Source organism: Chroicocephalus ridibundus, chromosome 2 (assembly GCF_963924245.1).
Source record: "Chroicocephalus ridibundus chromosome 2, bChrRid1.1, whole genome shotgun sequence".
NCBI classification, from domain to species: Eukaryota; Metazoa; Chordata; class Aves; order Charadriiformes; family Laridae; genus Chroicocephalus; species Chroicocephalus ridibundus.
Window position 1 is genome coordinate 17,924,418 of NC_086285.1, and position 16,536 is coordinate 17,940,953.

Below are 16,536 nucleotides of genomic sequence, written 5' to 3' on the forward strand. Positions count from 1 at the left end.
TCACCTCTGGGAAAACGAGTAACAGAAAAAAACTACCCAAAAACATCCCAATGTACACACAGCACTGCTTCCTCCCTTCTTTTAAATTTAAATATGAAAAATGCTACAGAAATTATACTGGTCAAATTTTTTACATTAAAAAAAAAAATCCAACATTCACAAAAAAAGAAAAAGGCAAGACTACTGAATATTCTCTTTAAATGATCACTTATAATATAAGCTGCACTGAATTTTTCTGTTTCTGTAAGAAGAGAGGTATTCAAGCAACACGTGAAAACTCACATTTTCTGGAATAAGTATTTCAAGCCTAACATTCATCTATTCTAATTCTCCAATTACTTACTAACTTTCTGGAATCCACCCTGTCTGAAGGTCAGGTATTACATTTGCTCATAATGAAGTGCCATGAAACACACCAATGAGGCAAGAGGATTACAGAGAATCTATCCATTTAACCCATATAGACTTAAAAAACCAACATAGGAATACAGAAATTAAGTGATTATTTAATATGGAACCATCCATGGTAACATGGATTCGAAAGTAAGAGTTATAGTGTCAAGACCACCCTGTGCGATCATTTTCACTATTCATACCCAATTGTATGTTCTCAAATGAATGTCATATGTAAGAAATACTAGCAGTCCCTGCCAACATTTGTAGCAGTTGTCACAATGGGAAATTCCTCCAATTGCAGTAAGATTCAGTTGCTCAATTTAAGTGGAAGCAACTAATAAAGGTACGCAGTAAAGCAGGGAAAGAATATATTCAGTTTGAAGTCTGATCACACACCAAACAAGAATCAAGTACATGCCTGAACTGAGTAACAATAAGGATTTTCTTTAAGTATATTTTAAAGAGAGTAAGGATACACTAAAGGAGAGAACACTTGACAGGGATGTTTTGCACCGTCATGTTTAAACGTGCATCAAACTGCAGTCAAAACATAAAGGCTGAACTGAAGCAGGTGACTATGGTATTCATGCATGGAACCATGCACAAACTAGAAGACCTTTCTTCTTGCTTTACTGTGTTGAATAGAAAAAGGCTTGCTGAAAATCTTCTGTTCCTCTGTAGTTTGTAGTCAACATTCATGTACCAGGTGATGTAAAAATTGCACAGTCTCAAGAGAAACATACAAAATTTCTTTACATGCACAATTTTCTTACATTGCAGTATTTGCAAGAGTATGGTATTGTTTGGATATTTCGACAGCCAAGTGCACTTATCTCTGTGTAAAAGGTGGAATTCTTTAATAAATAAAACTGGCGGCAAGAAAGCAAATGCAGACTGTAAAAGCAATGTGTGAGCTAAGTCTTTTTGGTCTTCTTTTTAGGTAGCACTGCACTGCAGTGTTCTTCTGTAACTAGACAGACTTGCAAGTATCAGCAGGGCAAAAAGCCATCTTTCAAAAAAGAATTTAGTATCGTACTAATTAGGCAATATTTTAAATTAAAACCAGACATGTTTATCAGAAATTACTCTTTCCTCTCCCAAAGTCCCCAAAATAGAATTTTCTTATACAATGTTACTCTCTAAGAACTCAACTATACCAAAGTTATCACACTACCACTAATAACACACATCTTGATTCTCACAATCGTATTGAGGTCTTCTTCCCTAATATTGAAGTAAATCCAATTAAAATACAGACTTTCGAAGGGTCACAACCAATGCACAGTAAAGTTCTGATCTTCACTTAATGACTCTATATGTTTCTGGTATTAAGAGAAATACAAACTTTCAGCACCTTTAGAACTGAAGATCCAGTATATCACAAGACACAGATCAAAACAGAAGAGTAGCTGTTACAGACATGTAGAAAACTTGTCTTGCTTTCTGAACAAATTGCATTCGTGTTTACTGAAAAGTCTGACACTGGCATTCCAAACAGTAACAGCAGTTCATAAAATATAATGGTCCAAAATGAGTTTCAAATGGTGTAGCTCTAAGTTAAGAACTAAAATAATGGCAAAGATCCAAAACAACAGGAGGGAGGACAAAAACTGAAATATGTTCTTCTAAAATACATCTTTCAAATTATCATTTGAAATTATAATTTGCAGAATAAGCCAGTAAACAGTAAATATTGCAGTGTCGATTTGAAGTTGTGTAAGATACAGCAAACATTGTTTAAGGGGAAATAAACAGACCAAAACAGCAATCAGGTTCTAAGCACATTCAATCAACAGGAAAAATGACTTTAAATTCTAGAACTAACATACTTTGAGCGAGCAACATAAATGCAACGCATCATCTTAAACACCAGAAGGAATTTCATTATACTTACCTTTTCTCTCTGTTTTCTGTGCAGGGATGGAAGATGTGGATGTAGGCAGTTTTGATAAAGTAGATGCTCCATTAGCATCAAAGGATTTCTTTGGCTGGTGATCAGATTGTAGAGAAAATGGACTAGGAGGAACAGTGCTCGGGGTAGCAGTTGGATGAACCACTGGTTTGATGGGATGCTGTACTGGAGTAGAACTACTGTGAGTCTCTGCTCTTGGCAGTCTGTAGTCTCTGTCATTGTGCCTGCTTGTTTGAGATAAAATATTCTGTGGGAGCATACTACTGGCGTCACTGGAATGCTTGTCTTCCACTTTTTTCAGGATTCCCCAAGTAACGTTGCAATAAGAAAAAAAGATTAAATTAGAAAATTGTCTAAGATTGCAATGATTTTGATTAATACAGGTGCACATCAACAACTAGAGCTGACTGAACTTCTTATGATTAAAAAAAGCCTCCAGTAGATCAGCATCAAAAAAGGCAAAATTCAATTTTACTCACTGGCAAAATGCATTTTCTCTGACCTTTGCTTGACTTAGAGTTCCGGTTAAGCACTGTGTTTTGATGAAAGGCTGCTTTATAACAAGTGTTACAGTCAAGTTAGCTTTTGAAGTCTCCTAAAAAAATCTAAATCAAAGTCTATTATTTCTATCTTATATTCAGTGTGAAGAGATAATTCGTGCCATTTTTCTTTTGTTCATTGAAAATCCTGAACATCAAGTATAATTTAATAGTTTCAAATTCTAGCCTTCAAAGAATTCCACTTCAAGTCACTTGAATACTATTACAAAGAATTTACTTTCAATTGAATTAATTCAAGAAGACTATATATCAAATGAATGACTAATCTGCATTTGTCACATGATTGGAGACTTTAAAATATGCTACACAGGGAAGATACCAAGCAAATACAGAGTAATTCTCTTTATTGATTCCTAGATTTTCGACTGTAACAAAACAAATAGTTACTGCAATATGCATTTCTGCTATCTTTTCATAGTGTACAGTATGTTTTAGCATATGCAGTATGTTTCAGCATACACAACAAAACACTCCTTTATACATCTCTCCCTTGTCAAGTCCCAAGGCGGGTGGGGGGAGATTAATACTGTGGCTTCTACTTTTAAACCACCCTGAGAGCTACACTACAAATTCATGCAAACTGCATCATCATACAGAAGAAAACTCACAGTACAACCATTTCCCAGAAAAATTTGGCAAAGATTAAAGCTAGGTATCAAGAAAAAAATTTCCAAGTAACAGAAATTCAGTCCAGGAAAGGCTTTGCTGAGAGTATTGGCATGATTAAAATATGCTTTCAATAATGTACACAAGCCTCTGAAAACCCTGATATCATAATCCATTAAATTAGCTTATTATTTTCAGATGTGGAATCAAGGTTTTAGAAGAGACTTCTGCATCTCTATTTTTAAGTTCAGAATATGACATTAACAGGTCTCAATGATCACGACAGTCCAACTATACCATAAACAGGGCAAGTTGTTTCAATAACAACCTATAAAATAATTAGATTAGGCAGTAAAAGTTGCAAAAAGGAGGAGTACCATGAAAAGCATTAAGCAAGCGTTGTACTAGCGAAGGCTCAAAGTTATTTTAAGAAACAACATTTGGGAGAGTTGTCTGTACTAACTGCTTTGGCCTTTTTATATAAAAAGGTGAGAAAAACAGCTAAGGAAAGGGATTTTTAACTTTTTTGTTTGTTTGTTTGGAAAGGAAAACAGTAATGCAAACAAGGCAAGAATGTATTACTGTAAAAAAACCCACGTACTTCCACTGGCAAACCCACTGGCAGCTGTCGCCTGCATCACCTCTCTTCTGTAATCCCTATCTTTTGGAAAACTGTTAACTGACATTTTGCTTGCTTCTTTTTGTCTCTGCTCTCTGAAGAAAAGAAAACACAAGTTAAGTAAGAACTTATATTACCTGATAATATAACACTTTCTAGGGGTGAAGTTACATGAGATGAATTAAACTATCCTAGGAGTTTGCTGCTGCAGATGGGGTAGGCAAACTCCATCCATCGTTTCCTTACATCAGTGCTTGTCAAAGCCCCCAATATACTAGTTCAGCTCACTAACATTGCAAAATAAACCAACAAACCCAAACAACAAACAACCCATCAAAAGACAAACCAAACCAAACCCCCCAAACCACCCTACCAAAAAAAACCAAAAACCAAAACCAACCATACCTCCCCCTACCACTCCGGATCATCACGGGATAAAACAGGTGCCAGAGGTCATGGTAAGGGTAGGAACACAGTAGACTTGGACTACCATCTTTTATAGCATTAATCTATTAGATAAGCTCAACTGCTCTTAAATGAGCTTAAGAGTATTTGTTCTTTCTACAATGAAAACAGACACACACATATACCTTTCCAGCCACTCTTTTGGTTTTTCCCATTGCGAAACTTCTGTTCGGCAGTTGTAGTAGTATTTTTTGCCCGAAGAGCTGATGTGTTCAGACCAATCATCCGCAGAATCGTAAGCCTTTAAAACAGAAACAGGGTTGGACAAAAGGCTACTTTAAAGTTTTAACACATAAATTTAAAAGCTTCAGCCATTTTTAAAACTAAATAGTGTCCTCATATGCACCCATACCACTGTTTTCCATTTACACCATCCCTAAACGTGTTTCATTTTGATAGCTTAAAGACGTGAACACAACACTCCTGTTGCACTCTGCAACAGTTTCTTCTGTTTTATTCTCATCAACTCTGAAACAAAATCTAATAGTATGTTTAGTACAGTAATACCAGTATTGATATTGATATTACAGGGGTACAGTAATATCAATATTGATAGCATTAGTTTCCTGCACCTTAAAACTTCTGAAAAATTATTTATATTTTTGAATTTTTTTCTGTACTTCATAAATTTATCTATTCTGTTTTCAGGGCAATTTTTATCAAGCACCACCCTAACTACTAAAACCTGGATAATGAAGTGACTAAAATTCAGTGTGCAATGCCTCTTAAATGAATAAAATCATACCGTCTTCTCTAGATTTACCAACATAGTTCATGGAAAATATTTCTCTGTATCTACTTCATTTAAATAATCTAGTATTTTAAAATTCAAGACAGGTACCTCAAAGCTCTAATGTTTATCAATTAGAATAGTTTTACAACATGTAATACGTTTACAGAGTGTTTATAAAATAAAGACTGATGCTGGAAAACTCAATGAAGCAGGTAATGAACATGCTGCCTGTTTTACACAAAATGATGAAAATATGGTGTGTGTGAATGGGGTGACACGGGGATGAACACCAATGGCAAATACTCACCGCATCAGAAGTTTTGCTTGGATTATTGCTGGGATTAGAAGAATGTGAATTTGAACTATGAAGAGCACTGTGGTTATGTGAATTTTCTTGTGGAGAGTAACTGGTCCCTAAAGAAGAAAAAGAAAGACTGTTCACGTATGTTTTCAAATAAATCAACCATTTGCATTCTAGGGTGGAAGGGGAAAGGAGCAGGGAGGGGAGAAGGCAAGTTGTCCACAGCCTGGACAACAGCATAGTTTAGATGCAGAAATATTACAGGAGACCACATGCGCATTCCTTTTTCACGCAGCGTAAAGCAGTATGTCCATTCACTAGTCTTACTCTGAAACTTCAGTCCACGAGAAATAAACAAGTAGCCTTTAGATTTTTGATGGCTGGAGGAGTTCTAACATGTCAATTCAGAAATTAAGAGACATTTTCTCCTCAACAGTAAGTCAGAAAGTTTAAATGGGTTTATCAACAGCCTACATAGTTGGATACACAAAATCAGGTTTTAAGCTCACTGGAACAATGCTGTTTCCTTAACCCTTTTGAGACTACTTGTAACTGGTTCTAGGTAACTATTTCTATTTGTGGATATAGATTAAATTAATTTTCCTGCACCCAGTCTCTGCAGTACAGGTACTGACAACTACAATTTCCCAAACCACCACCTGCTTCTGGCCTCCCTAACAACTGCTTCTCAAGGTAACTTAGTTCTCTTTGTCGCCATGAAAACACTTGGACACAAAAAGACAGCTGGGAAATTAAAAGGGAGATAATTCTCAACACGGTTTACATCTAAATTTGTGCCTAAGATAAAGTCACCAATTACACCTTAACAGTTCTAATTACAATTAAACAAGGCCCTTCGCAATCTTATTTTAAATTTCGTGCTCTTAAGGCCTCCCATTCCTCGAAAATGTCTAAGCAAGTAAAACACTCTTCCATTCTTCTTCATATGATTTCATCTTCCTAAATTTTAAATGTTCACATAAATCACACCAAACTAAAAAAAAAAGTATCATTTTCTTACACATTTCAGTGAAAAACCTAGATATTACAAATATAACATTTTCCCTGCCTTTATTTTTCCTCTGCCTCTTGAGAAGTTTCTAAACACTCAGGGATGCTACATTACATACCACTAACTTCACATACTGTATAGTGATCTAAATATGAAGTCAAAGTGCTCTGAAAATGGCAAATACTGTATCTTACAGGAAACTACAACAAAGAACAGTCCACAGATCGTGGACTGACAGGTGGGAGTGAACGGAGCCTTTAAATCAATTTTTTTTTTTTTTTAAAGTCTTCGGAGAGCCACACACACAGATGACTATTTCAAACTTCTTTCTCCCCACCTCTAACCCTGCAGTGTAGAAATAAGGAGCCCATCACTAAAGCAAAAAGGTACACCATGACTAATCTGTTTAGTACCCTGCAAAGGTTAAATGCTGATCTGCGCACGCATGAGTTATTGCAGCCTGAACCATCAGTAGCTCTGAACCTTTTCCTACACTATCTTGGCTAAAAACCATACGTCATTCTCTTTAAAGATGGGGCAGGGGGTGGAAGTCTTGTCTTCAAATACAAAATACAGTCATCCAGCCTTCCAAAATCAAGACAATAAGATAATCAGCCCCACACCAGAAGTATCTTGCATGTTTAGAGCCCGGTGGAATGATGTGAGCTTGTCAAAGCAATAACCACAACATCACACATGCACACGAATGACAACAAAAAATTGAGCTTCTAGTGAATGTGACTTTACATGTTATATACATTAGAAAATTCCACAATTTAGACTTTAATGCACATTTATAAAAACAGAAACATTTAATTTCACTAAATGTACGCAAGAAGCATATTATAACTACAAGACTTTACTCCTCAGTCAGTCACACCAACAGTCTTACTTTATTTTTTAGACACTGATTATGGCGTGAGATAGCTGTTTAATATTTTCATATTAATAATCTTGTTAATAGTCTTTATTTATTTACTACATCCTTCCCAAACTCTACCGAGATAAAAATAATTAAGCAACCTACAGAAATACACAACGAATTTTTAACACAGACATAGGTCATTTCTACTAAGAGGTAAAATGCCCTCCCTTTTTAAAGGAAAAAACAAGACGAAAATTTACCAGATGGCTCATTCGAACAGTTTGATATTAGTCACTTCAGAACTTCAGAAAACACTGATATAGTTTATTTACTGTAATCCCGTGCCATGGATGCAGTAACATTACACTTTGTTCAGCATACTCAAGATGTAGTTGGTGATTTTTAAATATTGTAGTGGTCTAAATACAATGCCACAGTGAATCTAATCCAACACGCATTTTCCGAATACAAATAAGAGCCAACAACAGACGTATTAAAATCAATAAAATCCTTTAAAGCCAATTCTATCCAACCCATAAACAAACCCCTCCAACTCCCTGAGCAGACTTTCAGCCCCCACGCGGTCTAACAGTTCAGCAGCATCCCCCCGCCATTTCACACCCTTCCCTGCCGCCCCGGTTCCCAGCCCCAGTACTGAGTCACCAAGCACCTCGGAGCGGGTATCAGAGCGGAGCGGCTGCAGCAGTCACACCCACCTACAGCTGGACACGATAGTCGAAATAGTCGAAACGCCTACTATGCGGCAGCTCCTCCACCAGGAGCCCCCGGGCCTCTCCACGCTGAGCTGCAGTTCTCCTAGCAGGACCCCCAGGCTGCACGGCCATGGGCTTGCCCTCAGTCAGGGATCCTGCCCTACCGAGACAGCCTCAGCTGCATAAAAACTGATCACGGCTGCTCCAGCAACACCGATTGCCTTGGGCTTTTACAAGGGCCAACCATAAATAATCCCAGACACCAATGGTGTCCAGGACAACTACACAGTGTAATTACGGGTACAGCTTCATCCCCATACCTCTGTTTTATTTTATGCCTAATACTGCTTTAAGTTTGGATCAGTACTCGAGCTTCAAGGGAATGAGCATATGAAAGGGCTGCCAAACCAATGTTTGCTGTTCCGAAGCTTCCAAGACCAAAGCAGACGATGCTCTGGAGAACAAGAGTTTTAAGCACTTTATACAAGTTAAGGGCTTAAAGATCCCATGCAAACACCAAACCCATATCACCAAATTAACCACGTACTAAAACTTTGCTAGGGTACATACCTGCATAGCAGTCACCTAGGAATTCGGACAACCCAGGCAAGCAAGCCTTGACAGCTCAGGTTGCATGGGGAAGTTGCTCAAGATCTTTAAAAGGCCATGGAGTTATAATCGCATACAGTCCACAAGTGGAGGTCTACCTCTAAAAAGAATGGGGGTTTCCCTTACTTGTATGCTGGCTTTCACCACTAGCAAAGCCTAATCCCGAGCCATTTTAAGGTGGCTGTGAGTTGCAATCAGCTGTTTCTCCCAGCTGCATGCCTGGCAAAGCAGATTATGAGAACAGGATCACTAAGATCAGGACGTATCCCAGAAACAGGCCTGATGAGGTAGACAGCATGCTACTATCCCTCAAGATGTCCTATTATAACACTTCTCATACTCTCCTCTTACAGTTAGACCTTCCTTACTAGTCCCACTTGCCTCGAGAAAGATTTTTCAAATGCTTATTACCATACCTTAGGATTTAGCAATTGCTAATATGTGTCTTTGAGGCATCATAGGAAAATTCATCTTGTGTTATAAATCCTCCAATTCAGCTACAGAATTCCCCACGGAAATGTTTACTGCACCATCACTCTGACTTTCCTCAGCTTAATCATTATTTTGGAAGCAGTTAAATCTGCGAAGAACTATTCCTAACTGGAAGATGGCCAAGCAGGGCATCAGCACTACAGTTATATAAAACTGTAGTGGTGCCACTGTGTGAGCAGGTCTTCACTAACATTATCTCTAGTGATGAACAGGACACAGGACAGGTCAGAAGCAAGGTTAAATTATCCTAACTATCTTCAAGTCTTTCAAATGAAAAATCACATCTTCCTCACTAATGCATGAAAATCATCAGAAAACACAAAAAGCATGTTTCTGTGAACCAATTAAAAAACCAAGCTATGACTTAATGCCTAATACGGATTTGAGATTCTGCCATCCCTCACTTTAAAGACTCACTTCAATGTTTTTGCAAGCAGTTTCCAGATCCAAACTACTGAATCCAAGACAGTTTGAATTGTAATGAGGCTTCAACACTGCACTGGACTTGGAAAATGGATATAACATAGGGTTAAATAAGAATATTCCATTTTGCAACATAGTCAGCTTTTTCTAGTAATGATCATCATTAATTAGCCTCCAATAACAACACTTCAACTCTGTGAAATTAAGAAAAGTTGAAATTCTGAGTTAGCTAAGGACTAGACAGCTCTAACAAAGGAACTCCCCTTCTCCCCTGCCATCTTTCAAGAACAAACTGCAACTCTTTTCTTTGCAAAACCTATACACCTATACTAGCAACTACAGCATCCATTTGTAACCAGCTAAAACAAATTTTCTTGCTGCTTGAAAAGCGCCAAATACATCACCATGCATTCCACACCATCCTCTGGCACCCACGTGTCTTAGCCTAATTAAAACTTTCTAGCTCATAACATTATACAATATCATAAACATAAAATCTCCAACTGAAATGCACAAATCAGAACATTGAACACATTAAGAGTTAACCTTCAAAAGATTATCTACAATCTGATCAGCAAACAGTAAAAAAAAATTTCTGTTTTTCATCCTCTTCAAACAAACATACACTGAGAAATTAGACAGTAAACAAATTCACACACCTCCACTCACACCCAAGATTTTAGCCAGGCACAAACAGTAAAATTACAGTAGTTGCCATAGTATAGTCCTGTACTATACAATAATTAACTTTATACAGTCCAGCACAGGTAGAGCATTTTATGTTTCCTTTTCAGTCAGACAAATACCTTGTTAATATCCTAACTCTCCTTTTGTCCGTAATAAAAAGTGCCAGTGCAGATATCACAAAGGCAAGTTTAAAAATGCTCACCAGCTGGGCAGGAAGCACAAAAGGTGCTCCGCAGCAATGAGTGCTGTAACTGGAACTCAAAGGCAGTCTTCCCCTTCACTCCCTCCAGCGGGAACAGGGATTCAGGAAGGGCTCTAGGAAAGTCTTCTTTTCTGCGCCCAGAAAACAGGCATATAGAAAGAAACACTGTGCAGCAGAAAAGCACGGAATTCATTCCGCTTGTTTCAACTCCATACATACTGTTCTATGACTCCATGTTCCACCTCTTAGCTACTATGCAAGCAAATTCATTAAACTAGAGACAATATTAGAACTTGAACTTCCTCAACAGAACAAATACCGCCCAACTTACAGACACTAATTATTTTTAACAGAGAAACTTAACAGCAAGATAGTTTATGGTAACGATATTTTATGGGGATAACTAATTAAGACTTGTTTAAACAGTGAAAATGATAGAAAATTATCTAGGGTAAGCCTAAATTAAAATGTCTAAAGTGTATTTCAACTGACATCTTTGTTACTTCAGTGCAGATCTTTGTGCAGAACGCTTTCTGAAGTTCTGCATATAGCAGGAAAAAAAGTAACACAAGAAGAACACAATACTCAATGTCTCAGCAGTAACTGAACAGCCTATCATAGCCATTTTTATTTGCCACATGTAAAAGTAACACGACAAAACACAATTTTTCTTCACTGCATTTTTATGTGGCCTGCTGTATTGAAATAAAATATGGCTGCCTTCCATAGGCAACTAAAAGCATAAAAACTTGCAATTTTTCTAGCAGAGCAATGGCCTCAGAGAACACACCAACTGTGCAGTAACATTTTCCAGAATTTCATAACATAGTAAGTTGAATGCACAGTGTTCTGCCAAAAGAAAGAAAATCTAGCCTGATCACTGTACTGCCCAACTGCCCAATTACATACTCATTATGCCCCTCAAAATAAATGTTTTATACCAGTCAACAAGTAGCTCTATGAGCAAAAGAGCTTACAAAGCCTTATTTCCTCTCCTCCTCTCCTACCATAGCTCCTCTCCAGGACAACAAAGTTTGTGCTGTTCTGTAGTGTTTGATTCACCGGATAATCATCCCAATAAGCTAGCAACATCCTCAACACTGCTTAACATCTCTAAGACTTTATTTGAGATCAATCAACTTGAAAAAGCAGATTAAGCAATTTTACCCACGGAAAATAGGAAAAAGTATTATGAACTTCAGCAATACAGTCATATTCCTAACTCTCTAGCTCATGACCCCAGAAGATCTCAGTGTGTTAAATAAAAAACAAACTTGCTGCTACAGCATCACTGATGACAGTCAATTTTAAAGTCTTTTTATCTTGCAACACTTACTAATGTTATCACATTTGGATTAAGTGGAATGGGACACTCCTCTAAAAAGAGACTAGAGGTAGTTGAGAATAAAGCCAAACTAAATGCCTTCATTCTTGACTGTAGCTCAGAAGACATTTGCATCTCTAATACAGTGTAAGAGAGCGAAGAAGAGTTTCTTCTGTCCTCAAATAAAAGCTTCAAATAAGATCTTAATACAGAAAGGGACTTTTTAATTATTACGACATGCAGTTACGAGACGTGATAAACTGACAGCATTAACATGGGGAGGGGGCAGGGGGGCAGCGTGTGTCACAATTTTTACTTTTAATTCAAAGAGCTTCCCAAAGAACATAAAACAAATATACTGGAAGAAACATTGATATTTAACAACACACACCTCCATGCCCTAAAACAAACTGCAAGTGCAGATACTTTTGAAAAACTGAGTATTCCAATGTTTTAAGATTACAAACAGCACAGTAACACTATGAAAGACGGATACACCATAAACTGGTCATCACTGACAAGTGTGGATAAAGTCAGGGGCCATGCAGAGCAATTTCTGCTTATAAAGGAGAGAAAAAAAAAAAAAGCACAGTGGCTAGAACACAACTCTGAGACTACTCCTCCATTTTCTACGTATCAACAACACCAAATTAGTACTCCCACTCAGAAGCTCCAACCAATTAAGCAAGGTATGACAACTTAATCTCCCTGACAAAACCCTGTGAGCAAAAATAAGATTAAATAACAACAAGGCCATGTTGTTTAGCAACTCTCAATTTTCTTTTAATGTTTTGGGCGTAGATTCTTGGGGACACAGAACTTTAAGCAGAAGATTCTGTGAATACAGTATTACTTACAAATGAATGTGCAGGAAAGTTTCCGTTACTTGGTTTAAATTAAGGAAGATGAAGTTGCAGCTTTTTCTGAACACAGGTAGTGCTATGCAGTGACAAATACTTGCAACCTTAACCCCATCTTAAAAGTTTCCTTCATTTCAACTGAGCGTGCGTTGTTCAGAATCAGCAACTCCACAAGCACACAGTGTTGTAGAAAGATTAAAAATGGAGTCTCTACTACAAAAGATTACAGCAGTCCTGCAAAAAGGTTAGTCACAGACATAACTACCACACTTGTATCCTTAATAAAAAGCCTGTGGCTGAATCAATGCCTAACGACATTTAAAAAAAAGGCAAGAACAAAAAAGACACTGTGTATCTTCCTTCTTAAACGTTTCTTAAAAATATTAACTGTAAGTCACATTACCTCAAATTCATATCTCTAGATACATCAAATTTGACCACCCTCCAAAGGCACGCAGAATTTTGTCTCATTCAGTTCTATTCTCTTTTTATTTTATAGGCTAACACGAGAAAGCCTTTTTCGTCCTCCACTTACTTAATAACCGTATCTTACATGAACCAAAATCCACTTCAGTACAAGATCACTACTTAGGTGCTATTAATATTTGCCAGTGGAAGAGAACTTTGCTTCTCTTCTAAGACTACAGCCATGTCCATGAGATTTAGTAACTCATCACAAATGAGCAAGCTAACTTGAAAACATTTAGTATTAGAAACAGCAGTTGCTCAGTAAACTTTTACATGATAACCTGTGAAATGATTATTACAGCTGTCGTGCGCCCCTTTGATCCCTCAGTTGGTCAGTTGTCGGTCACCTGTCCTGTCCGCTCCTCCCTGCAGGTGGGACCCCTCTATGCTTTTCCGCTTCTGACCCTCCAACAAAATTAGCTGCATACCATTCCTTGGCACAAACTGTCTTATCACTCTGAACAAACCATTTAAGACACAACATGCTGTTAATTTCAGAGAGTTACAAGAGGCCTAGCTAAGAAATAAAATTACTGAACAGGAAGGTGGTTCTGTTTTACCTCAAACCAGGACAACAGCACAGATATGGAACACATACAAGGATTTTAATGTTATGCTTATTTAATCTTCAACTGGGAATTGCTTTCAAAAGAAGAGATACTAATAACACTCTGAAAAAAAACCAAGTCAAATCAATTTCTGCCACACAGAAGTTCTTCATTAAAAAAAAGGAACTCTGGCCCAGGGCTTGGGGTAGGGGAGGCAGCAAGCAAGGACCCACCTAAGAATTTATATATAATGGTTTGTGATTTTAATACAACAGATTAACAGTCTTAGTTTCAGGATGGATATTTAGCTTGGCTTAATAAAGGCACCTATAGGTACCTACCTAAAAGGTACCAATAGGGTTTTCAAATATGTAAAGCACAGTAGGTGACAATTCTTCCCTCTTCCCATTAATTAATTCTTAAATATATACTTAAAATTCAACTGTTTTTTCCTGCAATTTCCTTACTAGAGGAAAACGTGCCTCTCCACAAAACCTAAAGTTATGTTTACAAAACTGAAAAAATCTATTTTATGATTGTCTGGTTGTCTAAGTGTCTCATTTTATTTCTTTAGTTAAGTAAACACTCTCGAAAGGACTATATAGAGACTGCAATCATTAGTACAGGCAGTAAATGAGGTGAACTTTACACTACTTGAATTTGAAGAGGATCATATAATTTCGAGTATTAAATCAAGTAGAAATAGTCTTCTTTCAAAAGAAATGAGTGGTTTTGAAAAATAAGTCTGTGTTAACCTGTCAACTGCAGGTGTCTGAATGAGCAGACTACTCAAACTACTTAACTAGAAGAGATCTGAACTCCCGCTGATGTTATTCACAGGGGACATCTGACATGAACACACCACCAGCCAGAAGAACATAATTAGATGAAATAAACACATCAGAAAAAAATAGGTAAAGAGCATTACCTAATTTGTACAGAAAAGTTTATGCACAAATGTGCATTATTTATAATTATATGCCTTAATAAAAATATTCTTTGGGTTTTTTCCACGTTTGGGAGTGAATAGGTATGTTTGAAAGATAGTAAATGAGATGAGCAAGGCAGATCATAATTTCCTTTCCCCATTTTTGCTACTGAAAGATATGAATAAATTGTAACTCTGTTATTCTAACAAACTCAGTAACAAATCTACCTAGGAAGGCACTGAAGAAGACTGGTTTTTTGCACAGCATAAAACAGCATGATATTTAAGAAATCTAGGAAACCAAGGCAGAGGAACTAATCTGTTTAGCTGTAAACATTGCTTCTTTACAATATTTTCAGAAAGTCCGACATGCCTAAATGTATCAGATTTCTACAACATGGTAAAATACAGACTGTTTCTCTTCAAAAAAAAAAAGCTGAACAAAAAAAATATTTAATTTTACTAATGATACTGAAATCCTTAAAGCAGCAGATGTAACAGGTTTGAAAAGAGGGCAGGAGGAATTTTTGGAAAAATTAAACTATGCTTAGATCTTTTCCATAAGAAAGCACCAACACTGGCAATTTAACACAATAACTTAGTTTTAATCTAGTAAAGTCTAATATTAACATGCCCATTACTATGGATATTTTTCAAATTATGTTTTCTTTCAACAAAAATGATGATCTTCAAATTCCTGGAATAAGCAGATTTAAGAGTACTACTATCAAACCCAAAATCACTGAAATCTCAAATCTTTCGAGACAGTTACAGCATAAATTTAAAGCTCTTGCTTCACTAAAACAGGTCAGAAATTACTCATGTTTTTACTAAAAAAAAAAAAAGAAGTATATTTTAACAAACATTTGTAAGTATTAAGTGATTGCATTTTGTTTCTGTGGAAATTAATAAGCATGTTCACAGTTCTTTTCACAAGCTTTTCTCTGGTAGGCAGCTTCTCAGAAAAAAACCTGTACAGAGTAATCACGGAATTTTTCAGAGTTGGAAGGGACCTCTAGAGATCATTTAGTCCAACTCCCCTGCCAAAACAGGATTGCCTAGAGCACATTACTCAGGACTGCATCCAGGTGGGTCTTGAAAGTCTCCAGAGAAGGGGACTCCACAACCTCCCTGTGCAGCCTGTTCCAGTGCTCTGTCACCCTCACTGTAAAGAAGCTTTTTCTCATATTTGTTCAGAACTTCCTATGTTCCAGCTTGTGCCCGTTACCCCTCGTCCTGTTACTGGGAACCACTGAAAAGAGTCTGGCTCCATCCTCCTTAAACCCACCCTTTAGACACTTGTAAACATTAATAAGGTCTCCCCTCAGCCTTCTCTTCTCCAGGCTAAAGAGTCCCAGGTCTCTCAGCCTTTCCTCATAAGGGAGATGCTCAAATCCCTCAATCATGACAGTGCCAGTTTTGAAGCACACTCTTCAAGGGAAAATAGCAAGTAGTAGTAAATTCAAGATGCATGGTACTCGGGATTAAAAAACACATACAAAGATGACACAGCTAAATACATTTTCTTCCTCTGAATTTATCAAAGTGATTCAAGATCATTCCCCTTTCAGGACCCACTAGGTGGGAACGTCTAGTCTATTAGCTGAGCTCTATTCACACATGAAAGGAGATGTGCCTCCAACCTCTGTTCTTCCCCACATAAACATGGTAGTATTTGGGGTTTTAATCACTTGCCCGTGCGGAGGCACAGATGAGACATTCTCGTTTACATTTTGAGTAGCTATGTCAACTCACTAAAAGTAAGAAAAAGGTAAGAGGGAATTTCATGTTATCAAATGAACTGGACCAAAAA

General features: G+C 37.2%; 1 protein-coding gene across 2 annotated transcripts in view; it reads right to left on the reverse strand.

Annotated features, from left to right (window-relative positions):
• WAC (WW domain containing adaptor with coiled-coil) overlaps positions 1 to 16,536 on the reverse strand; it is a 62,365-nt gene that overhangs the window by 32,218 nt on the left and 13,611 nt on the right. For both annotated transcript variants that reach the window (XM_063324568.1, XM_063324569.1), the window contains 4 exons: positions 5,599 to 5,705; positions 4,684 to 4,799; positions 4,076 to 4,188; positions 2,291 to 2,599 (listed from right to left, as the gene is read on the reverse strand). In XM_063324568.1, coding sequence (XP_063180638.1) covers positions 2,291 to 2,599; positions 4,076 to 4,188; positions 4,684 to 4,799; positions 5,599 to 5,705 — 645 coding nt within the window. The remainder of the gene's footprint in view (positions 1 to 2,290; positions 2,600 to 4,075; positions 4,189 to 4,683; positions 4,800 to 5,598; positions 5,706 to 16,536) is intronic.